This window comes from Odocoileus virginianus, chromosome 17 (genome assembly GCF_023699985.2).
Source record: "Odocoileus virginianus isolate 20LAN1187 ecotype Illinois chromosome 17, Ovbor_1.2, whole genome shotgun sequence".
NCBI lineage: Eukaryota > Metazoa > Chordata > Mammalia > Artiodactyla > Cervidae > Odocoileus > Odocoileus virginianus.
Window position 1 is genome coordinate 27,497,862 of NC_069690.1, and position 24,920 is coordinate 27,522,781.

At 45.7% G+C, this 24,920-nt stretch overlaps 1 protein-coding gene across 2 annotated transcripts in view; it reads left to right on the forward strand.

Moving 5' to 3' along the window:
* Positions 1-1,292: 1,292 nt before the first annotated feature.
* The window catches only part of USP43 (ubiquitin specific peptidase 43), a 49,754-nt gene continuing 26,126 nt past the window's right edge, over positions 1,293-24,920 (forward strand). For both annotated transcript variants that reach the window (XM_070479095.1, XM_070479096.1), the window contains exons 1-5: positions 1,293-2,349; positions 11,303-11,434; positions 17,218-17,321; positions 22,535-22,627; positions 24,551-24,686. In XM_070479095.1, the coding sequence (XP_070335196.1) occupies positions 1,861-2,349; positions 11,303-11,434; positions 17,218-17,321; positions 22,535-22,627; positions 24,551-24,686 (954 nt within the window). In that variant the 5' untranslated portion in view covers positions 1,293-1,860. The remainder of the gene's footprint in view (positions 2,350-11,302; positions 11,435-17,217; positions 17,322-22,534; positions 22,628-24,550; positions 24,687-24,920) is intronic.

A 24,920-nucleotide genomic window follows, 5' to 3' on the forward strand; every position in this document is an offset into this window, starting at 1 on the left:
TCATTGGTCAAGCTGCCTGGGGCAAGATGTGGGTTTGAGTCCAGATCTTGGGTAGGGTTTTTGTTTTGTTTTAACTTTCTGTAAGAACACTGGGGTGGGTAGCCATTCACTTCTCCAGGGGATCTTCCCAACCCAGGGATCAAACCCACGTCTCCTGTATCGCAAGGGGATTTTTTACCATCTGAGGCACCAGGGAAAACCCCAAAGCAAGAATATCTGCCCCAAAATTATTGTTATAATTGAGTGAAATAATAAAGCATCAACAGAATTCATGACACAGAACAGAAAGTTAAATATGAATTGTGCTTTTGAAAATAAAAACGTGAGTTGGGAATCTTGAGGGTGATTACCAAAGGTGAAATTTGATAGGTGTTTTTCTGGAATTGAGCATAAAAGCTTTCTCCTCTGCTTACTATTAGAAAGGTGATGGAACTTGTTTATTGACGGTCCAATCCAGTATCCTTTTCCAGGGACGGTAGACGAAGGCATTTTTTCAGAAACACGTCAAGTTTCTAATTCACAGAACAGTCTTTTGTTCTGGGGATATTCTTTGTCCTTTAATGCTGCTGCTTTTTTTTTTTTTTTTTTGCTTTTATCAGGTAACCTGCTGCTGCCCTATTTGATATATCAAGGTGGATATTTAATAAATGATGACCACATATTCATCAAACAATAAATAACATTTCAGGGCACTGATGTAATAACGCATCCTGCTGATCTCTTGTTGAGCTAGAAATGGATGAGAAATTCACTTTGCAAGACTTCACCAGATTAATGATAAACCTGACAGTTACAGGACAGGTGAGCGGAGTCCCCCAGCGAATCCAGGGCGAGGCTATGCCAAGTCAATTTTTATTGGGTAGCAATCCAGTTAGGATTTTGCTTTAAGGAGTGAAAGTGCGACCGCGTAGGGGGCGCGCCAGGGAGCCGGAAAACTTACTCGTAAGCAAATACTGAGGTTGGAAAAGAGCTAAGCTGCGGGGTTGGCAGAACCCGGCTTCAGTTCCGGTCTCTCTGTTTACGGGTCTGTGGCCTCCGCCCATGGCGTTAACCTCTCTGAGCGCGTTTCTTCACCAACCTAAACTGAGGATGATAAGGTCTCGCTGGCAAGTTTTGATCATCTCTAACCTGGTCTGTAATTTAAACAAGCAAACCACGGCCACCCCGGGTGTTTCTACACACGCCTCCCAGTTCTGGTCCCGGGATGGCGGGTCCCGCAAAGACTCTGCCTCCCGGGCGGCGCAGACGGGCTGGAAAGGAGGGGGTGCTACTCGTCCGCACACACCTGAGCCTGCGAAGGAGCCAGCGGTCCCAGAGCGCTCCCCACCCCGTCGCCGCTCTCCGTGCGCGTCTCTCGCTACGCCCGCGGCTACCCTTTTGGGAAGGCTTCACCTTCGCCCGGACGTCATTCCAAGAAACTTAGCAAGAGCCAGGGCTTTGCAATTTACGAGGGCGTTCATATTTATCATTCCTCTATTATTTTCAAGGCTTGAAGGCAGGGAGAGGACCAAGAGCAGAGGTTAAATTTGGGCCGGTAGGTTTAGGACAGATAAGGAAAGGGGAGGGAAGCTGAAAGCCAAGCCCCAGTGCTTTGATTCCCGGTCCGAGCGGCGGGGGCGGGACCCGGAGGCGGGTGCGGGCGGTGGGGCGCTGCCCGGGGCGGTCTCTGCAGCCGGATTCCCGCGCGGGGCGGGGCGGCCCCGCCCTTAGCTCCGCCTCCGCCCGGTCCCGGCACACCTGGCCCGCAGGTAGCCGGCGCCTGGGCACCTTTCCGACTCTGGAAGGGCCTGCCGGCGGCTCGTCCGCCTGGGGCCCCCGGGGGGTGGAGGCTTGGTTCCGGGAGGGGCGCCGGCAGGAGCCATGGACCCAGGCGCGGGGGCCGCGGCCGGAGAGGGGCCGCCCGCGCCCCGGCCCCGCCGCCGCCGCTCCCTGCGCCGCCTGTTCGGCCGCTTCCTGCTGGCGCTGGGCAGTCGCTCCCGCCCCGGGGACTCGCCGCCCCGGCCCCGACCCCAGCCCCAATCAGGACACGGCGATGGCGACGGGGAGGGGGGCTTTGAGGGCCCGGATCCAGCCGCGCCCGGAAGCCCCGGGGAGGAGCGCCGGCCCGGACTCCCCGCCGGCGACGGGGCGCGGCCCCCGGGAGCGCAGGGCTTGAAGAACCACGGCAACACCTGTTTCATGAACGCCGTGGTGCAGTGTCTGAGCAACACCGACCTGCTGGCCGAGTTCCTGGCGCTGGGGCGCTACCGGGCGGTGCCCGGCCGCGCCGAGGTCACCGAGCAGCTGGCGGCGCTGGTGCGCGCGCTCTGGACGCGCGAATACACGCCCCAACTTTCCGCCGAGTTCAAGGTAGGCAGCGCCCGGCGGCCTCCAGTCCTCGCCGCTCGGCGGCAGCCGCGCTCCGGCCCTTCGCGTTCCCCTTCTGGACAAGTGGGTGCTCCATCAGGATGGGGGCTTCTTGGGGACTTCTCCAGATGACAGTTACCAGTTCAGCCTGGGATTATAGCTTTTGTTTTGAGCTGACTAGTGTGTTAGCGCCTGAGGGGGGGGGAGTGCCGGGAGCTGGTAGGTTTGAGTGTATACAGCATTTCTGTGTTCAGCAAACGCTAGGTGAAGCCTCGGAGGGTTGGTTCTCACGCCAGGCACGGAGTTTCCAGTGTGGTGCGGGGAGTCAGACTTTCAAGGCCAGGGCCTGGGAGGAAGGAGGTGAATGACGAGAAGGACGAAGCCAGGTCAAGATCTAGGAATAATCAAGGGAGAAGGAACTGCAACTATCAACACCAGAGGCCTGAAGGAGCTGAGAGTTGGAGGCATGAAAGAAAACTAGGGTGGCTGTTGCCCAGGAGAGTAGAGTGGGGTGGAGATGAAGTTGACCAGATCATGTAAGGTTTCAGAGACAGTGTAAGGAGTTTGGATTTCAGTCTAAGCCCAACGCAAGCTGAGAACCTGGGTGCCAGGTACTGCACTGAGGGCCAGGGAGACGGAGTGGATCTGCTACATAAGAGATGGCATCCTTTTGTTTAGTGTGACTCAAATCCCCTAGGATGCGTTAGCCTGGGTTTGTATCCTTTTTCTCTGGGCTCATCATCTACTTACTGGGGATGCTGCAGGGTCAAGAGGCTTTGGAAGTTTTGTGTATCATTTCATCCAGGATTAAAACCCAGCGTTTGTTTGGGGTCCCAGTTGGATAAAAGAGTCCTGATAATTGACGCACATGGCTGGCTTCCTGCTTAAACAAAAACAAAAACAAAAACAACCCCACAGTTCTGGGCAGAGAGCTGAAGCTCCCTGAAGACTAGGGATTGTTGTTGTTGGGGGAGGGGGACCTTGTCAGTGTTCATTCCACAAGCATCACCACTCTTGAGTTTCAGCCCGAGAAAGCAATCCTTGCCATGTGACCCACAAGGGTGCCAACCCTCACCTTCCTCTCTCCTGCTTCCACCGGGGAAGCTCTGTTCTACAGGCGTCAGGGAGGCAAATGGGTGTCAGTAATAGCTCTTTTGGCAGCATTCACTTTTTAAATGTGAGAGGCAGTGTCCTATGGTGGTTAAGGATACCACCTCTGTGACCTTGAGCAAATTACTAAAAACTCAATTGTGCCTCAGCTTTCCTTATCTGTAAAATGGGACTCTAGCAGTACTTACCTTATTACAGGGATGTTGTGATGATAAAATGAGTTAATTATATTAATATCTCCTCATCTGCAGAGACCAAGAGGAAGGAGGGAGGTAAGTTCTGTGTACCTTTTCTCTTGGTCTTTGCATTCTCATCCAGTTACTGCAGCCACGGAGAGGCACGAGTAATTGAAAAGTTCTGAATTAGTAATCTGTGACTCACCAGGATTTCCTATTTCTCTTCTGCCTCAAATCCCTAGAGCCAAGAAACTCCTTGTGAGTCTTGGGGGGATTGAAAGATAATCAAACTGTTAATATGTTAATAAAGGTGATATGGTCCAAATTTTCTTGGGACTTTTCAGGCTGGCAGTCTTGGAGACAGTGGAGGAGTCCAGAACAGGGGCTTTTAAACCTTGTGGATTGAAATCTAGGTGGGCTCCTCTGATTTTCCAGATGAGGAAACATTCATTCATTCAACAAATATTGTGTCCAGACAGTACACAAGGAGCATGGAACACACGTAGGGGGATGAATGCAAATCCTGGGAGTTTACGGTCCAGCAGGAGAGATGGAGATGAGTGAAGTAATCCCACGGGCCCATGATTAGAACTGGTGACAAGAAGTACAAAATAAAGATGTTCTCTGGCAATTCTGCTATGTGAAAGTGTGAGTTACTGAATGGTCGTCTACTCTTTGCGACCCCAAGGACTGTAGCCCGCCAGGCTCCTCTATCCATGGAATTCTGCAGGCAAGAACACTGGAGTGGGTAGCCATTTCCTTCTCCAGGGGATCCTCCTGACCCAGGGATCAAACCTGACAGATTCTTAACAGTCTGAGACACCAGGCAATTGTGCTAGAAGGATGTGATTGTTTGGGAGAGGTGGGGTGAGGAGGCGGGGCAGGGAGGCTTCCCAGGAGTGTGAATCTTTGAGCTGAGTTTTGAGGGATGAAGGGTCAACTGAGGACAAAGGAGGGTGGGAAGAAGTGCATTATAGTCCGTAAGACTGAAACTGCCAGTCACTGAGTGGAGTGGGGCTGGACGGGATAAATGCTTGGTAAAATGAATTGGTGGTGGTGGTTTCATCACTAAGTCATGTCTTGGCTACCCCGTGGACTGTAGCCAGCCAGGCTCCTCTGTCCAAGAAAGCCTGTGTGGCTGGGGGGAGGGGCTGGAGAATTGGTTGGGGACAAGCCACAGAAGGTGGTTTTAAGAGGGATTATTATTATTATATTAAGGTCTTTAAGAGGGATTATTAGCTTTGGACTGAGGAAGAGAGGAAGTTAAGAAGCCAGCATGCTGGAGTGTGTGACTCCAGCCCAGGCACACAAATGGGATGGGTTTGTGGGGGTCCCCTTCCTCGGTCCCTGAGTCACCCAGCCTCCCACTGACAGTAGGACTACTCTTTGTTTTAACAGCAAATGAATAAGTACATTAAAAATATCCTGTTCCAAAAGACTTTGATTTCTTGATGATGTAATTAAATAAGTATGACTTTAAAAAAAAATGAAAAATGCTAAAATGTGTTTTTAAAAAAAGATCTGGAATTCCACCCTCTAGAAATAACCATCATTAGTGTATTGATGTGTTTCAAATCATGTACAAACAATTGGAAATTCTAGTTTTGTATCCTGCTGTTTTCATGTAAGTAGCAACTTAAGAGTTTTTCCTGGTCATTAAAATGTTCTATGAAACAGTTTTTATTAATATGATTGTATACTATTTCACTAAATGATCCAATTGCTAGGGAGACATTTTTATACTGTACAATTTTCCAACTATCATGCTGCATTGAAAATTCTTATGTTTTAAATCATTGTCCTCAGCTCTGATTTCCATACACTTAATTCCTTGAGTGAAATGACATGGTCAAAGCAAAGATGACTGTTTTGTTGTTTTTTTTGTTTCTTGCTTTTTAAATCAACTTTTTTGAGGTATAAATTATGTACAATGAAATGCACCCATTTTTAAAAATTGAGTTATATGTGAGATACAACCCTGTGTAGGGTATATATTGATAATATATTGATCTGGTACGTTTGTGTTACTGATTGTGTACTGGCAATTATGATTGCCAGGAGTAGCATTGATTAATACCTCCATCTCATCATGTAATTGTATTTCTTCTAGTGCTGAGAACATTTAAGGTTTAGTCTCTAGTGACTTTAGTATTTATAATACAGTTTTGTTGTCTATAATCACTGTATAGGTACATTTCATTGTATTGTACTTTGTGGAGACTGTGTTCTTTACAAATTGAAGGTCTGTGGCAACCCTGTGTAGGGCAAGTCTATCAGTGCCCTTTTTCCAACAGTATTTGCTCACTTTGTGTCTCTACGTCGCATTTTGGTAATTTTCACAGTATTTCCAACTGTTTCATTTTTACCATATTTGTTATGATGATCTGTGATCAGTGATCTTTGATGTTACTATTGTCATTGTTTTGGGGGGCGCTGTGAATTGCGCCCATATAAGATGAACTTTATCAATAAATGTGTGTGTTCTGACCGCTCCACTAGCTGTCCATTCTGCCCATCTCTCTCTCCCCAGGCCTCCCTCTTCCCTGAGACACACAACATTGAAATTAGGCCAATGAATAACCCTGGAGTGACCTCTAAGGGTTCAAGTGAAAGGAACAATCAATCCAAGCGCAGATGTCAGTCACTGTTGTCTTATTATAAGAAATTGCTGCAGCCATCCTAGGCTTCAGCAGCCATCAGCTGCTGAAAGGCCAGACTTTCCACCAGCAGATTAAGAGTTGCTGAAGGCTCAGATGATGGTTAGCATTTTTTAGCAATACATTTTTAAGAAAATTAAGGTCCATATGTTGTTTTTTAGACATAATATTATTGTACGTTTAATATTGTATTATTAAGAGACCACAGAAGACTGTAAATATCACTTTTATATGCACTGAGAAACCAAAAAGTTCACGTGACCTGCTTTATTGAAATATTTGCTTTATTGTGGTGGTCTGGAACTGAACCCATAATACCTGATGTCTGCTTGTACCATGTACTAGTCTCCAGGACTTAAATATCTACTGGTTACAAGTATGTACCTTACACAACACCTCTCCCATCCCTCCACCCTCAGCCCCTCATAACCACTATTTTCTGCTTTTCAATTTTGATATTTTTAGATTCTACATATAAAAGGTGTCATACACTGATTTCTTCTGTCTTTTTATTTCACTCAGCATAATGTCCTCATGGTCCATCCATGTTGCTACAAATGGCAGAATTTCTTCTCAGGGCTGAGTAAAAATTTTAAGTAGCATCTGATGAGTTTTGCTATCTGTATAAATCATCTTCCCATTTTTTTTTCTTTTTTTTTTTTTTATTAGTTGGAGGCTAATTACTTTACAATATTGTAGTGGTTTTTGTCATACATTGACATGAATCAGCCATGGATATACATGTATTCCCCATCCTGATCCTCCCTCCCACCTCCCGCTCCACCTGATCCCTCTGGGTCTTCCCAGTGCACCAGGTCCGAGCACTTCATCTTCCCAATTTTAAGTGTTTATTGCTTTTTAGTTTTAGATCAACTTTATTGGGCTTGATTATTTTTAGTGCCCACATTCACAAATTTCCAAAAATGATATCAAGTTGTAGATACACCAGCAATGCATGTTTTCCTGAGTATTAAATATTCTCTCATTAATATGTTGAACAAATAGAAATAGCATCTTGTTTTTAACATTTGTTTGTTTGGAGTCAAGTGTTGAATCTTTCTATGCTTTTTCACTATGAATGGTTGTAAGACTGCTCCTGGAATTCTCTGTTCATGTGGTTTGTCTAAACATTCTGCCTTGGTCATAATGTTGTTTTTTCTTGTTTCTTTAAATTCTTTAACTCTTGTCATACTTGCTGCAAATATTTCCTCCAAACTCAATCCTTCTTCTCCCTACAGAAAATTTTAGATTTATTTGTTTCATACCTTTTGATAAACATTCTATGTTATGTACTTCTGATTTTTCTATGGCTATTTAAGGATTTCAGCCATCTGGAATTTATCTTAGCGTATGTGTTTGAGGATCAATTTTAGACCAACAGTTTTAGAAATGCAGTATGTCTCAAGTGATATACCAGAGGCATTGCTTTTTAAAAAAACAAGGATACCTTCATCACTTGTGTGTTTTGGAAGTTCTGGAGAAAACAGTAAGACATGAAAAGGAAACAGGATTAAAATTAAACTTTTTTTTTTCCGGAAGGAAAACTACTGAATGGTTCTGGGAATCCATGTTTTAGAATTATCACTGTCACTAATGAGGTCAGGTACTAGATAGTCAAAAGCAAGACCCTTTTAGAAACATAAAAATGAGATTTCATTTCTAAAAACCAGAAATATGAAATAACTAGGAATACTGCTTAAACATGTTATAAATTATCAGTGATGAGAGGGAGAAACACACTCACTGGTAGAGCTATGGCGTATTGCAGGGTAGAAATACCAAATATTGCCATTCATCCTTCCCATGTTAGGATATAGCTTTAATGCAGTAGGAAGGGTTTGGGGTGGGGGCCTGACCTTACCAGCAGGGTTGTGGGAAGAAGGTTCTGTCCTGTCCTGCAGGCAGTAGGTGGGCAGGGGGAGCTGCTGGGGGCCGGACTTCCCTCTAGGTGGGTATTGTCATCTGGGTCGTCAGGAATTAGGATTTAACGGTGGGACTGGGACTGTGGAAAGTGCAGTCAGGAAGCCAGAATCAGAACTCTTGACTGATGTGGGTGTGAGAGGGAACCGGGAAAGAGGACCCTGACATTAAAACAAAGAGCTGATTTTAGAGATTTCCAGTTGGGGGGGTGCTGGATGCTCCCCCGGGAGGGAATGTTGGTACTAAGGATACAGGTTTGAGGGTGACTGGGGGGTACAGTTCCCAGGCAAAATACATGATGCCCTGCTCCATTTGAATTTCAGATTAACAATAACTTGTTAGTCAAAATGTATCCCCAGTATGCCTGGGGCATCAGTCAGTCAGTTCAGTTCAGTCGCTCAGTCGTGTCCGACTCTTCGACCCCATGAATCGCAGCACGCCAGGCCTCCCTGTCCATCACAAACTCCGGGAGTTTACTCAAACTCATGTCCATCGAGTCGGTGATGCCATCCAACCATCTCATCTTCTGTTGTCCCCTTCTCCTCCTGCCCCCAATCCCTCCCAGTGTCAGGGTCTTTTCCAATGAGTCAACTTTTCGCATGAGCTGGCCAAAGTACTGGAGTTTCAGCTTCCGCATCAGTCCTTCCAATGAACACCCAGGACTGATCTCCTTTAGGATGGACCGGTTGGATCTCCTTGCAGTCCAAGGGACTCTCAAGAGTCTTCAACATCACAGTTCAAAAGCATCAGTTTTTCGGCACTCAGCTTTCTTCACAGTCCAACTCTCACATCCATACATGAATACTTATGAATACTTATACCACAAACATTACTCATTGTTTATCACTTATTGATGCTTCTTTTTAATTGCTTATTGGGCAGCCCTGCTTGTGTGTGTGTGTGGGGGGGCAGTCAAAGTACAGGGAAATCTAGACCCTCCAATGCACCCAAGCTAGCGTGCTTCAAATAATAGAAATAATAGAAACTCAGTTTCATTTCAGTTAATCAAATCTTGAATTTTGCTTTAGTTCCTCCTAAAGTTGCGTTTAAATCCCAAAGGAAGATTTAAAAGAGAAAAAGCCCAGGCCCTTTCATTAGGGCTTCCCAGGTGGATCAGTGGTAAAAAAATCTGCCTGTCAGTGCAGGTGATGCAAAAGATGTGGGTTCAATCCTTGGGTCAGAAAGATCCTCGGGAGAAGGAAATTGCAACCCATTCCAGTATTGCCTGGGAAATCCCATGGATAGAGGAGCCTGGTGGGGTCCTCCATGGGGTCACAAAAAGTTGGACACGGCTGAGCACATGGCACACGTTTGATTTGATTGGACGTGGTGAGATCAGCTGGGTCCACAGCTTTGCTCACATTGCTCCCTTGGGTGGGCATGAGCAGAGGACAGACCTGCAGGGGACATATACAGGATGTGCCCTGTACACAGACAAGGGGGATTGCTTACACTCATGCTCATGCTTGCACAAAGAAGACCATGGAAGGATGCTTAAGTAAGAAAATATTCAGTGTCTTCTTTCTTTTCGTGAGGGGCACCCTTGGGCAAGGGAAGACTTTTCATTACTGCTCTTTTTATATTTTGAATTCTTTATTTAAAAAGGTAGGTATATATATTACCCTTTGAAGTGAACTTTTTAAAAGCTGGAACCTGCCTGTACCCAGAAAATGATGAAGTTGCCACATCCTTTAACGGGACAAAGTGAAGGGTGCGGGAATATGAGTGCCAAGAGGGCAGGAAGTCTCGTCTGCCCCGTTCCCCCTTGGAACCCCAGGCCCTAGACTAGTGCCTGGCCTGTGGGAGGCACTCAACAAACACTTATTTATTAAAGGGATGGATGAAGGATTGGCTCTCACATTTTGTGATCTAACCACAGAAGAAGTTCGGACTTCTCAAATTCCATTCATTTTAGGAAGAGGCAGTGAAGGAACCACAGGTGTGGTATGTAAGGAATTCCACTTCACTGGGTCATGTGGTCAATCTCAAGAGGAGAGTTGACACCTTGGGAATGAAGGAAACAACTGCTGAGAGAGCAGGGCCAGAAGCTGTCCACCTATGGGATGAGCAGAGAGAGACAGTGCGGAAACAGACTAATGGGGGCAGGGGAACATGGGCCGCAGCACTACAAGGACCAGAGCTTCAGGCAAGAGAGATAATCATGTATATCAAAACATTCTACTACATGATCCAGCAATCCCACTCCTGGGTCTATTTCCAGAAAAAAAAAGAAAACACTAGTTTGAAAAGATACATTCACCCCATTGTTCATAGCAGCACTATTTACAATAGCCAATACATGGTAGTAAACTAAGTGCCCATCAACAGACAATTGGATTAAGAAGATATGGTATGGGGACTTCCCTGGAGGTTCAGTGGCTAAGATTCCCCACCCCCAATGCAGGTGGCCCAGGTTCGATCCCTGGTCAGGGAACTAGATTGCATATGCTCCAACTAAGAGTTCACGTGCCCCAGTGAAGACCAGCGTGATAAAATAAGTAAATAAAAAAAGATGTAATAGAAACAGACAATGGAATATTACTCAGCCAAAAAAACCAAAAGAATGAAATACTGCCATTTGCAGCAACAGGGATGGACCTGGAGAATATTATGCTTAGTAAAATAAGTCAGACAAAGAAAATACTATACAATATCACTTATGTGTTAGTGAGTTTCCTTGGCTTAAATGGTAAAGAATCTGCCTGCAATGTAGGAGACCCGGGTTCCATCCCCAAGTTGGGAAGACCCTCTGGAGAAGGGAATGGCAACCCACTCCAGGATTCTTGCCTGGAGAAATCCATGGACAGAGAAACCTGGGGGCTACAGTCCATGGGGGTCACAAAGTCAGACACGACTGAGTGAGTGGGCTTCTTGAAATATAAAGACAAATACTATATGATATCACGTATATGTGGAATCTAAAAAATTATACAAATGAATCCATATACAGAACAGAAATGTACAGCATAGGGAACTCTACTCAATACCCTGTAATGACCTTTATGGGAAAAGAACGTTACAAAGAGTGGAGATATATGTTGTTGGCTGTTGGAAAGTCCACATTGCCCCTCTGGTTTTTCTCTGTTCCTTCAGAATGCAGTCTCTAAGTACGGCACTCAGTTCCAAGGCAATGCCCAGCACGATGCCCTGGAGTTCCTGCTCTGGTTGTTGGATCGCGTACACGAGGACCTGGAGGGTTCCTCCCGAGGGCCGGAGTCTGACAAGGTCAGTCACCCTCGAAAAACACATTGTGTTCAATTTTAGTTTTTTCCCTTGAACATTTATTCAACTCAAAGCTAAATCTTGAGATTCAGCTCCGTAGATTTTTGTGTATTCTGGCTGCTGCTCACACAGTACCATTCCCTGCGCCTTCCTCTTTGCCCCGTTTGTTTTAGACCAGACGTTTCCTCCCATTGCTGTTCTTCATCCTCTTTAATCCCAGCAATTCAGTGAATAGGGTTTCTGTTTGGTTTAAAGTTTGAAAAAAAAAATTTTCCTTTTCATCTGTATCCTATGCCTTAGTATGGTCCTCTGAGGCCATTGGTGGTATTGCTTACTATTTTCAAATGCTACCATTTTAGCTTTGCTTTCTCAGTTACTTATCCTGCAGAGCAAGTGATTCCCAATCATTTTTCTCAAGACGCAGGATGGATGATCTTTTCATGTGTGCCCTCAGCATTCCCAGATTTGGGCGAAACCTCAAGCCTTTGGGAGTAAGAAAGCCCTACGATCATTTGTAATAGCCACAGTCAGTTAATAAATACATCAGTTATAGTCTCTATGGCTTTGCTAAATAAAGATCAATATTGGGTTCTATCCTTTTATCTCTCACTTAAGAAAGGAAAAGTGAGTAAATTTATTATACCATGAGTGAGCAAAGTTATCAAAACAATATCCATGAATAATCCATTATAATTTAAAAAATGTTTTACAAGCTTTGGTAATGAATCAGTCGCACATTATTTTTGATGTGACCCAAAACTGATCCAGATCAGAACCAGCTACAAGAACTGCTTTACTTGTTTTGTTTGTTTGTTTGTTTTATGTCTGGACCATTTTTTCCCATCCCTCTTGTGAATCAATTAAAAAGCCCTTTGTAAGTGTTTCAATCTTTCACTTGTTACTCTTCCATCTTTACACTACCTGCTCAGAGAGTATTATTCTAGAGTAATAAAGATGAGATGCTAAAATGTGACACAAATGGACCTATTGACGAAACAGACAGACTCCCAGACATAGAGAACAGACAGGTGGTTGCCAAGGGGGAGGGGGGCTGGGGAAAGGATACATTGGGAGTTTGGAAATAGCAGATGGATAAACAACAAGGTCCTACTGTATAACATAGGGACCTGTATTCAGTATCCTGTGATAAACCATGAGGGAAAAGAATACAATAAAGAATGTGTGTGTGTGTATATATATATATATATATATATATATAACTGAATCACTTTGCTGTACAGTAGAAATTAACACAACATTGAAAATAAACTATACTTACTAAAATGAATAAATAAATGAGGGAGAGATTGAATGGCAGTCAGTTTTGTAGGGTGAATAAATCTAGATACCTAGCATGCAGCATGGTGACTATAATTAATAACACCATATTGAGTGCTAGAAATCTGCTAGGAGTAGATGTTAGGTCCTCTCACCACACACACAAGAAGGTAACTATGTGAGGAGATGATATGTTTATTGGTTTGACTGAAGTGATTATTTCACTACCTCAGTGTGTATCAAACCATCATGTTGCACTCCTTAAATACATACAGTGTTTATTTAAAAATAAAATGGCTCAAGAAGCCAAGTCAGCTTTTTCCTTTAATTTGTCTGCACAGCCGATTGTCGTCTCTGTTTCTTTTTCTTTTAAAATGACAAATTGCAGCTTTAAGGAGAGCATCACCATATATGTCTTGAATAAACTCTTTTAAACCGCAGTATAATGTAGAAGCTAAGAGCTTGACAGAGCTGCAGAAAGAGTTCCTCTGTCTGAGACAGCAGGTTGCCAAATGCATGGGACAGGGAAGATAGTGATTGTACCCTGTTCTGTAGTTTTCAGAGCACATCTTGGAGTGTTATACACAGTATGAATAGCTACTGTCATTTGTGGAGTGTTACAAGAGTTATTATCCGCATTTGACATATGGATAAACCAAGAAATCAGACAGGCTGTGTAACCTTCCTGAAGCAGCACAGCTTAAGAAGTGACAGAGTCAGGATTCAAGTCCAAGGGGTGTCTAGCTTGAAAGCCTGTTGTCTTATTTTAAAAAGAACCATCCTGGGGCTTCCCTGGCAGTCAAGTGGTTTAGACTCTGTGCTTCCACTGCAGGGGGCACAGTTTCGATCCCTAGTCAGGGAACTAAATTCCAAGCCATGTGGCCAAAAAAGAAAAAAAAAGAAAAGACTTCTTGTCCCATTTCCCCCCTCCTTCTCCCCACTCCCTACCTATGCCAGTCAGCACTTCCTACCTGGCAAGTAAGAGGGATAAACAGCCTTCCCAGTTACCTTTCGATCCTTCACTTTTGTCCTTTGGTGGCAGGCAAAGCATCCCATAGAGGTTGGGGAGAGCACAGAGAGGTTAAGTAACTTGCTGCAAGTCACACAGCAAGCCAGTAGGAGAGCCAGGTTGCAAAGCTAGAAAATTCGACTCTTAGAACAGGGCTTCTTAGCCTCAGCAATTTTGACAGAAGACCAGGTAATCATAGGTGAGTGGGGGTTTCTCCTGTGCATTGTAGCATTTGTAGCATTTCTTTACCCAGCAGCTGCCGGTGGCATCCATAATTGTGATTGATTACCAAAACTGTCTCCAGACACAGCCACATGTCCCCTGGAGGAGAGGCGAAAGCATCCCCCTCACTGAGAACTCTGCTCTGGAGCCTTGCTCCCAACCACAGTGCACCACCTCACACCTTTCTTTACAATGACAGTGAGTTTATTTAAGTCAATAATTTGTTACAATTTCAAGACCCACATAAAAGCAGCCCTAACTGGTCTTGCATTTTCCAGTGTGCCCCACTGCTGTGTGTTCCTCATGCTGCAGCCAGAGGGATCTTTTCAGAAGGGAAATAGGATCGCATCACCCTCCTGCTTTAATTCCCTCGGCAGCTCCCTATTGCGCTCATAACAGAATCCAGACTCCTATATAGCTGACGGGGCCCTAACTGGCTGACCCACCAACATCTCTGCCTGGTTTCAGGCCCCTCTGCCCCTCACTCATGATTCTCAGTCACGCTGGCTGCTTTCTGTTCCTTTAATGGCCAAGGGTGTCAAGAAGGCACCCACGACCCAACAAGACCATGGCTGGCTGTTGGCTGGAGAGAGGAGCTTGGCCTGCTCTTCATCTGACCTGATTGAAACCAGGAAAGATCTTTTCTCTGTCTGGAGTCAAAGCCCCTCCTGAAACTTGCTCTCAGAAAATCGGGCTGCCTGCAGAGGGATTCACAGAGCCCTCTGTGAATGCTTGAAGGTAAAAGAGCAGAGCCGTTGGACTATCTGGCACAAACTTCATTTTCGCTTTCCAAGAAGGAAAGGGACTGTCCCCTGTGTACCTCTGAACAATTTTTCTTTCTGAGGCTATTTCTGTTTCAAACATATGAAAGCCATGTAGCTCAATTTATTTGAAACCAGAATAGGAAACATGAGGACCACTTTCTTCTCTGTTAATGTAACAATAAATGTTTTCATCTGGTGAATAGGGCGTCTTTTTACTATCCCGTGGACAGTGTGACACCAGCAATCTTTCAGGCAGTTTATCTCACAGAAAACGCCAGTCTTGCAGAATTAAGAAAGGACTGAGGCTGGGAAGAGGACCAGGAACCTAACATCTATTAAGCACCTACTATGTGCCAGGCAGCATACCCTCGTCTCTTTTTATTTAAACGATGACTCCCTGAGCTCCTGTTTGTTTCTTTTAGGTGTGGAACAAGGCTCAGGGAGATAGTCAGGATCACTCAGTAGCAGGATAGCCCCAGCCTGGTCCGGCTGGGCTGATAGACCATGCTTTATGAGTGATCCTCCATTGCCTCTCACCCCAGCCTCGTTTGGAATTTTCTCTTTACATACCCATCCTTGGCCGGTCCTGTCTGCAGCCGCTTCCAATGCATGCTGCCTTATCATCTTTTTTAGATTTATTTTTTTTAACGTGGACCATTTTCGAAGTATTGCTTCTGTTTTAGTTATTTTGTGAGGCATGTGGGATCTTAGCTCCCCAACCAGGGATTGAATCCAAACCCCCTGCATTGGAAGGTCTTAACCACCGGATTGTCAGGGAAGTCCCGCTGCCCCAACATCCTGATGGAGAAGCAGCCTGGGTCACTGAGAGGTCTTTGGTTGTGAGGAACGCCAGCCAATCAGCCAACTCAAACAAAAAGGGGAAGGCCAAGGGCAGAAGAGTGGAGAATGGAGGTGAAGGGTGAAGGGTGGAATGGAAATGAAGGCTGAAGACCAGGCTGGGAACTGTCCTGAGCCAGACAGCACTGGGGTGGGGGTGTCAGTGGCAGGAATGGCTCAATCCTCTGGCCTGGACACTTGTGCCGAAGTTGCAGTTTTCAGCCTGTGGGTGAGTCTGCCTGTGATCAACATGCAGCGCAGGAACATCACATCTCATCCATCTTGCTTGAGTCACGTGCATGTCTCTTTGGTGAGGAAGGACGGGACCCCCAATGAAAGAGCCTTGCCCCCTACCCCTGGACTGAATTCAATGTTCCCAAACTGAGGGCTACTCTCAGTGAAGAGGAGACAGTCCTGGGCAGCCCCAAATGCCTGTGTCTGCTCTGTATCCACGTTCTCTCTCCTCCGAGCCCTTCATTCCCTTGTCCTTCAGTGTCTGTTCCCGGAACTTGGCTTGCTCTCCCCTCCCTCAACTTCCCCTTTCTCCTGTTGCTATTTCCTGTTCTGTTAATGGGTTTCCCTGGTGGCTCAGTGATAAAGAATCTGCCTCCCGATGCAGGGGACGAGAGTTCGAGCCCTGGGCCGGGAAGAGTCCCTGGAGAAGGAAATGGCAGCCCACTCCAGTATTCTTGCCTGGGAAATCCCATGGACAGAGGAGCCTGGCGGGTTACAGTCCATGGGGTCGCAAAGAATCGGACACCCCTGAGCACGCACACACTTCTGTTAATGGATCAGAGGCTCTCCAGGCACCAGATCGGAAGCTTGGAGTTGACCCTATGTACCCCTTCCTCTGTCTCCTCTCCTCCTCCATCAGCTGCTCAGTTATGAGCTGTGCATATAGGGTGTCACACAAGGTGCCTTGATTGAGTCCCTCCCTCCTTTTTATTTTTTAAATATCTGTTTATTTATTTGGCTGCACCAGGTCTTAGTTGCAGCACGTGGAATCTTTTAGTTGTGGTATATGGGGTCTAGTTCCCTGGCCAGGGATTGAACCCGGGTGTCCTGCATCAGGAGCTCAGAGTCTTAGCCACCGGACCACTAGGGAAGTCCCTGATTTTGGATGTCTGGTCTTGAAATCTACGAGAGGACACATTTCTGTTGTTTGAAGCCACTCATTTGTGGCCATTTATTACAGCCACAGTGGGACACTCATACGTAAGGCAATTCAGAGAAGGATATAGTAGGACAGAGTGTGGTGGGAGGAGGCTGACGCATTCATTATTCTGAGATACAAACCTGTTTTGTCTGAGAAAGATGATGTTTACGTGAAGACTGGCTCACTGGAAAATATGTTCAGGAACGGTTTAGGAGGTGGGAGATGGTCAGATTTGGTGTGGGTGTGTTTGAAGTGATGACAGCCCATCCAAGTGAAATGTACAGGAAACATTTAGACACAGGGTTTCTAGAAGCGTGGGGGTAAAGAATGGGTTTGTTAATCCAGAGGTAATTGAAGGAGCAGTAGATGATGGTCAGCAACATGGAAAGCCTGGTTCTGCAGGTCTAGTCCCAGAAAGGGATGCTGTGGACCCAGGAGGAGGTGGAGTCTCATTGGTCTGGATGCAGTGGAGTGATGGGAGGCATGGCTAATTTTGTTTCCTCCCCTCATTTCTTTGCAGCTTCAACCTGAAGTCAGGAGGACCTCTGAGAACCTTCTGTCGCCATCGGCTCAGCTTTCTGTGGGCCAAAGCTTTGTGCAAAGCCACTTCCAAGCACAGTACAGGTAAGAATGGGGTATGTTTAAAATGTGTTGCCTAAGCCTTCAGCAAACTTGTATGCTGGTAACCAGCCTCCCATTGTTAGGTTTACCCTGAGATTGTAAAACAACAGAAACCATAAGTTCCCTTGTCTTCCCCATTATTAATCACAGTTAAGCACTTACTCCTGTTGTTTCCGACCTTCAGTATTTCTTTCCTTTCTTGCTGGATCCTGGGCCTCCCACCCCGCCTTGAAGGAGGGCTGTTGGTGAAGATGGTTCTGTATAACATGAATGTGAAGGCCTAGGATCTCCTCAGGCCATTGCTGAGAAGTGGGTGAGATCTTTCTGATTTGTTCTTTATTACCAGAGAGCTGAGTCTAACACATTATTTGGAGTTCAAGATTTCCCAGCATAATGAAGGATATAAAAAATATAAACTTATATAGACTCTGCCAGGCCTCCTTCTAGGTGCTGAGACTTGACCTGTGAACACACCCCAGCCACTGTTCTTATCAACTAACATTCTATTGGGGGTTGTTGTTGTTCAGACGCTACGTCGTGTTCAACTCTTTGCGACCCCATGGACTGTAGTACGCCAGGTTCCTCTGTCCTCCACTGTCTCCTGGAGCTTGCTCAAATTCATGTCCATTGAGTCAGTGATGCTACCCAACCATCTCGTCCTCTGTCATCCCCTTCTTCTCCTGCCCTCAATCTTTCCCAGCATCAAGGTCTTTTCCAAAGAATCAGCTCTTTGCATCAGGTGGCCAAAGCATTGGAACTTTAGCTTCAGTGTCAGTCCTTCCAGTGAATATTCAGGGTTGATTTCCTTTAGGATTGACTGGTTTGATCTCCTTGCAGTCCAAGGGACTCTCAAGAGTCTTCTCCAACATCACAGTTTGAAAGCATCTATCGGGAAAGGTGTTAGACAGTACATATACGTGCCTGCTAAGCCACTTCAATTGGGTCCAGCTCTGTGCGATCCTTGGAATGTAGCTGGCCAGGCTCCTCTGTCCATGGGATTCTTCAGGCAAGAATAATGAAGTGGGTTGCCGTGCCCTTCTCCAGGGGATCTTCCCGACCCAGGGATCAAACTCGCGTCTCTTACGTATCCTGCATTGGCAGGCGGGTTCTTTACCGCTAGTGCCACCTGGGAAGGGACTTAATACACACATAAGGTGCAACAATCTGTGATAACAATGAGTGAAATGATAACCTGGGAGGTTGGGGAGGCAGCCGACCTTAGGTAAGGTGATCAGGTGAGGCTTATTTTCAGAGGGGCATTCGAGCTGCGAGCTGAGTGACAAGAAGCCGGCCATTCAGATAACTTGGGGACAGGGTATTCCAGGCAGAAAAAGCAGCAAAGGGTCTGGGGTGGAGACAATCCAAGTTCAAGGAACAGAGAGCTGCCAAGTAGTGAAGGGTGGGGAGAGGTGAGGCTGGAGAGGTGAATGGGCACCTGGTAGTGTGGGTTGTATGTGGCCTAAGGGCCGTAGGGAACCACTTCGAAGTTTAAGGCTGCGTGTGGTCTAATGATCCATTTAAGAAACTGGCTGCTTGGGACTTCCCTGGCTGTCCAGTGGTTAAGAATCTGAGCTTTCACTGGACTTGGCACGAGTTCGATCCCTGATAGGGGATCTGATCCCACCTGCCGTGGCCTGCGGCCATAAAAACGAAGAAAGAAAGAAAGAAATTAGTTGTTTTGGTGATGAAGGGAGGCAGCACCGCGAGCTGGATAACAGCTGATGTGCTGTCCTCCCAGTGGGAGAATGATGGAGACTGGTAGTGATGGAGATGGAGGGAAAAGGGTGGGTAGATGGAGAACAGGTTTGGGATGTAGAGTCAACAGGACTTGCCAGTGGGTTTAAGGGTAAGAGGGGGAGGGACCAAGGGAACTGTGAACATCTAGGGTGACTCCTGGGGTTTTACATAGTTGTATAACTGGCAGGTGCTTTGAAGGAAAAATTGGGGGAGTTTTGAAGTGCATGTTATGAGTGTGAAAGAGGAAAAAAAATCTCTTGTTTCCCTTTACATTACTTTCTTTTTTTTTTTTTCTTTTCTTTTTGGCCATGCCCCCGCAGCATGTGGGCTCTTAGCTGAGCTTAGAGTCCTATCGTGGAGCTAGCACGTGGATCTGAAAGTCCTCATCCTGTGCTGGGTTCCTTTGAAAACCAGCCCCCATCCTGTTGTTTTAGCATAAACTCAGGAGTGGTTGTATGGGATTTTTTATGAATAGCAAAAGATGCTCATTTTACCTTTATTTCTGGTCTCATCACTTAGGAAATTCCAAAGGTTTTAGGAGCTCTGTGCCAGGAATATACATACTTTTCAACATAAATATATATTTCTTATAAATCACAGTGTCACAACGTAAAAGGTGAGTCAGGGACAGATTCCTGAAGAAGTGACATTTGAGCTGATTCGATACTAAGGACTGTAAGCACCCTTTGGGTCGATTGCTGTAGAAGGATGAGTAAGAAGCAAGATAGTCATGCTAAAAAAAAAGGATTGGTAACTGCTAAAAATAGCTGTTTTCTGCCTTCTGGTCCAGAGTAAAGAAAAAAAATATCGTTAGGGACATCCATCTAGGTTAGGGCTTTTGAGGTCTGAGCAGTGGTTTTCTGCAGCCATCAGTGGGTGCCAGTTCCAGGCTGGAATCCCTGGGTGTGGTCCTTGCTGATCTGGACCCTCTTCAGTCTCCTTTCCTGGGGAGGATGCCCTGTGGTATCAGTCTTCTTTGTGAAACCAAAAGCTGGAAGTGCTATTATGGGTTAGTCCAGAGGCCCCCTGCTCACTGAGATTCTCCCTATATCTCCCCTTGCTCTCCCTTTTTTAGGGGGGCTGAGGTTTTGCCTTTGGCTGGAGGAGGAAATGGAGAATAGTATTAGGGTACTGGAGGTTGTAGGCTAGAGCAGGGGTACCCCAACCTCTGGGATCTAATCCCTGCTGATCTGAGATGGAGCTGATGTAATAAGAATAGAAATAAAGTGCACAGTGAATGTAATGCTCTTGAATCATTCCCAAACCATCCCTCCCTCTACCCCTTTCCCTTGGAAAAATTGTCTTCCACAAAATTGGTCCCTGGTGCCAAAAAGGTCCAGGACCGCTGGACTGGAGGACAAATAATTGGTTATTCTATACAATTATTATCATGGCTTGAAAACATCTGTAAGTTTAATAGTCAAGGATTGTTGCTATGTTGGAGTTTTGGCTAGAGGAGGCAACGTGTGTGTGTGTGTGTGTGTGTGTGTGTGTGTGTGTGCGCGCGCGTTCCTCTCTCCATGGCATTCAGAGCTTTTGTTCATGGAAATCCTAATCTGGTTCCCATTACAGGTGGCATTCCCTTTTAGGCAGAGTATGTTTTAGAAGCGTTTTTCAGATCGCAGATTTGAAGAGGTGACATCTTGCTTGTGCATTGTCTTAATTACCATTGCCGGCGCGAACATCCATCTCACCAGCTAGCGAGCAGGTGAAGCTGGCTAGGTGGGAGGTGTCAGATGGATATTCAGTGGCAGCGAGAGGCCAGGGTGTGAAACGAGCAGTGTCGTTTTGGGGCATTTGTAACCCATGGAGAGCGGACAGCAGTACTGAGTTCCAGCAGCAGATGAGAGGCTGGTTTTGGAACAGAAGCAATTGGACAGAGAGGTTGAATAGCTTGGGGAAAATGGGCGAGTGAACAGTGAAGGGCGTTGGGGTGATTTTCTGTCCTTTCTCCTGTGAGTGCCTGGGAGACGGTAGGACAGGACCATGATGCACTGGAGGGGATGGCAAGGACTAAAGGACCCCTCCAGGCCACATCTGAGGTGTAGCTGGAGCCTCGTAACCCTTGCAGTTTTCTGTGAAAGTGATGCTGCCCTCTCCCCCGATCTGTTGGTCAAACTCATCATCCTCATTTCTCATCCTTTGAGGAACAGGTGCCGCTCACGTCCTCTTTCTGGTTTATTATGAAAACAATATGCTTTCTTTATTCTTTAAATACAAAATTAGGCCATTCTATTTTTTTTTGCCAAACTATGCATCTCTTGCTCCCTGTCAGAGATTCGCGGCTCCATCTAAAGGCCATGTCCCTGGATTGGTTGACTAGGGCGCATCTGCAAGAAAAATTTGGTCTCGCTTAGTTTTAGTAGATTTAAAAAAAATGAGTAAGTCAAAGAAAAACATTCTGTCTCATTGGTCTGCTTAAATGTGAAACGGGTTTGGAAATTTCCCAATGACAAAGTACATCTTTCAGGTCTGTGTTATGCCACAGCATGTGATGGGTGAGGTTGGGAGGAGGGAGGGAGAGAAACAGGGTGGCAGAGGAGTCCCCACAAATGTCAGGTCCCCCTGCTGGCTGGCCCTCTATGCCTGGTGCATCCTTTTTACTACAGCATTGCCATGCTTTTCCCAAAGGGAAATTTACCAGAGGCAGAGAGTGATTGAACATTAAATACTCTGGTCTGTGCTCTGGTCTGTTTTTTATTTTTTTAAGATTTATTTATTTATTTGGCTGTGCTGGGTCTTGGTTGCAGCACGTGGCATATAGTTCCCTGACCAGATTGAACACAGGCCCACCCTCCTGCATTGGGAGCAGAGTCTTAGCCTTTGTACCACCAGGGAAATCCCCATACATATGATTAAACTTTTTCCTTTTTAAGAAATTGAGTTGAGAGCCATATAACATAAAATTAAGCATTTTAAATTTGTAGTTCAGCAGCATGTACACCCACTATGTTGTGCAACCACTGATTTTTTTCTAGTTGGTAACCATTTTCGTCACCCCCAAAAGAAAACCTGGTACTCATGAAGCAGCCACTCCCCAGGTCTCCCTCCTCTCGTTACCTGGCAACCACCAATCTGCATCCTCTCCCTGTGGCTTTACTCACTCTGGTATTTCATATACATGGAATCATAAATTATGTAGCCTTTGGTGTCTGGCTTCTTTTACTCACATGATGTTATCAAGGTTCATTTATGTAACAAGTATGAGGACCTCAGGACTGAGTAATAATCCATTGTGTGTCTATAACACATTCTGTTTATCCATTTATCCATTAATGGACACATGAGTTGTATCCACCCTTTGGCTATTGTGAATAACATTGTCTGAACCTTTGTGCATAAAGATTTGAATACCAATCTTCAATTCTTTGTGGTATGGCTGTAGCAGAGAAATTGCAAAGGTGACTGTAACTCTTCGAGAAACTGCCCAACTGTTCAAGTTGCGACTCAACTTTGATGTGTATCCTCCACCCTCACAGATCTTCCTTAACCTGTCCCCACTGCCTGAAACAGAGCAACACCTTCGACCCTTTCCTGTGCGTGTCCCTGCCCATCCCTCTGCGCCAGACAAGGTACGTGAGCATCATGCAGGTGAGCTTGACGTCCATCCTTTGGAACCTCTGGGCCCTGCAGCTGCAAAGTTCTCTTTTGCTTCTCAGCCAAGCCTTGCTTCTTGGGGACATCCAGTGCCTAATGGGATGATTCACATGAAAGGTTACTGAGTTCCTTCTTTAGCTGAAGAAGGAATTATAAACATGCTTTTGTTTATCTGCCCCATTGCCCGGCTTCCATCTTTGGCCAATTTAGAAGCTGGCATGGGCCAGTTTATACCACTCAAACAGACAGAGGTGAACGAGAGAAAACTTGTCATCCTCTGCTTTCCCTAGCTTTATTTCCAAATCCTTTCTTCTCTTGGGGAAGGTGTAGAAAAAGGTTTATTTAAGGAGCAAAGGAAAAGGAAAAGGACTATTGGGAGATATGAGAAAAAAAGAAAAGAGGAGGCAGGATTAGGTAGGAGACATGATGAAGCTTGGCTCTGCAAAAGGAAGAAGCATATAGCACAAGCATCCCAGAAGCCCAGGTCTTGGCAGGGACTATTAAGGCCACCGCCAATGTCAACCACATGGAAGCTTAGTGAATTCCTATATGGGGCATTTCTTCTCTGGGTTCCCCCGCTTTACAAAATCTTATCTCTTGCCTTCAGTCTGTTGATATCCTTCATCTTTAGGATGTGGTGAAGACTGATGGCTTTATAATGCATTTCCTGGCAACTGAACCCCCCTTCCTACTCTGAATTCCTGTGCTGCTGATTGTCAGTGCCATAAATATATTAATAACTGGCTTATCCTATCATGATATGATGGCCACTGATAGATATGAGCTGTGATTCCTGGTCAGATGCAGCATAGCACAATGGTTAGGACCACTGACTGGGGCCAGACTGCCTGGGTTCAGGTCCCAGCTCTGCTAATTATTTGTATGGATTAGATTATTACTGTAGTAGAGAGCAGGGGAAACAGGTGTTGGAGGGGTAAGCCCTGGTGTGCTGCTGGGTGTAGTAGACAGTGGAACTAGAGACAGTCCAAAGAAGTTGGGGAGCAAAAGGGCTATACTCCATCACAAGGGAGAAATAACTTCAGGAGGAAAAGGGGAGCCTTGTCAGTAGTGTTCAGTTGTCCTGGAGGGAGAAGCTTGACTGCTCTACTTTTCAGACTTCAAAGTTTCTTTTTGCTTTAGATTATCTATATAGCAAGTAGAATCTTGAGACCATAGGTTGGAACAGATGGTCCCTGACTTACGATGGTTCCATGTACAATATTTTGATTTTACAATAGTATGAAAGTGATGTGCATTCAGTAGAAACTGTGCTTTGCATTTTGAATTTTGATCTTTTCCCAGCCAAGCAATGTGAGGTATGGTCCTCTCTGGGCAGGGCAGCACCACAGCTCCCAGTCCCGCCTGGTGATCATGAGGGTAAACAACCATACACTTAAAACCTCTCTGTTTTCCACCTTCAGCACAATATTCAGTAAATTACAGGGGCAATTCAAAACTTTATTATCATCAAGGCTCTATGTTAGATGATTTTGCCCAACTGTGGGCAAATGTAAGTGTTCTGAGAATGTTTAAGGTGGGGAGGGCTAAGCTATGATATTTGATAGGTTAGGTGTATTAAATGCATTTTTGACTTAAGATACTTTAAGCTATAATGATGTAATCCCATCGTAAGTTGAGGAAGACCTGTGTTGTGTGTGTGTGTGTGTTGTGATTCTTAATCAAATGTCTTTTATTTATAAGTTGCTGGAAAAGTGCACAGAACTGAGACCCTTGGGGAATTGGCTCTCCACTGCTGCCTGGTGACAACGTACTTAAAGGGCAATGACCCGACCAGGAAGCCGAGATTTGCCCAAGTGCTAAACTTGGTCTAGTGTCAGTGATGTTGGTGACAGCCCATGTCCGTCCTTTAAGGATGTGGCCTCCTTCCTATTTTCCAGATTCTTGAGCGTCACCTTGGTCTTCCCCTCCAAGAGCCAGCGGTTCCTGCGGGTGGGCCTGGCCGTGCCGATCCTGAGCACAGTGGCAGCCCTGAGGAAGATGGTTGCAGAGGAAGGCGGCATCTCTCCAGAGGAGGTGTGATGGGGAACCTGGGCATGGGATGAGGGATACTAACTGCGCCAGCTGTCTAGGCTGTTTAGGCTAATTTTTGGCTCTCAGTGACTCCAGTGTGACTCATGAGTTACTGTTTGATTAATAGTCCCTGATGTCTGTGATGACTGGGCCTAGACCGCTCCCTGCTTTTTCACAAAATAACCCGGAAAGGAAATCACCTTTGTCTTCCAAAAAGGTGACGATGATGACGATCAT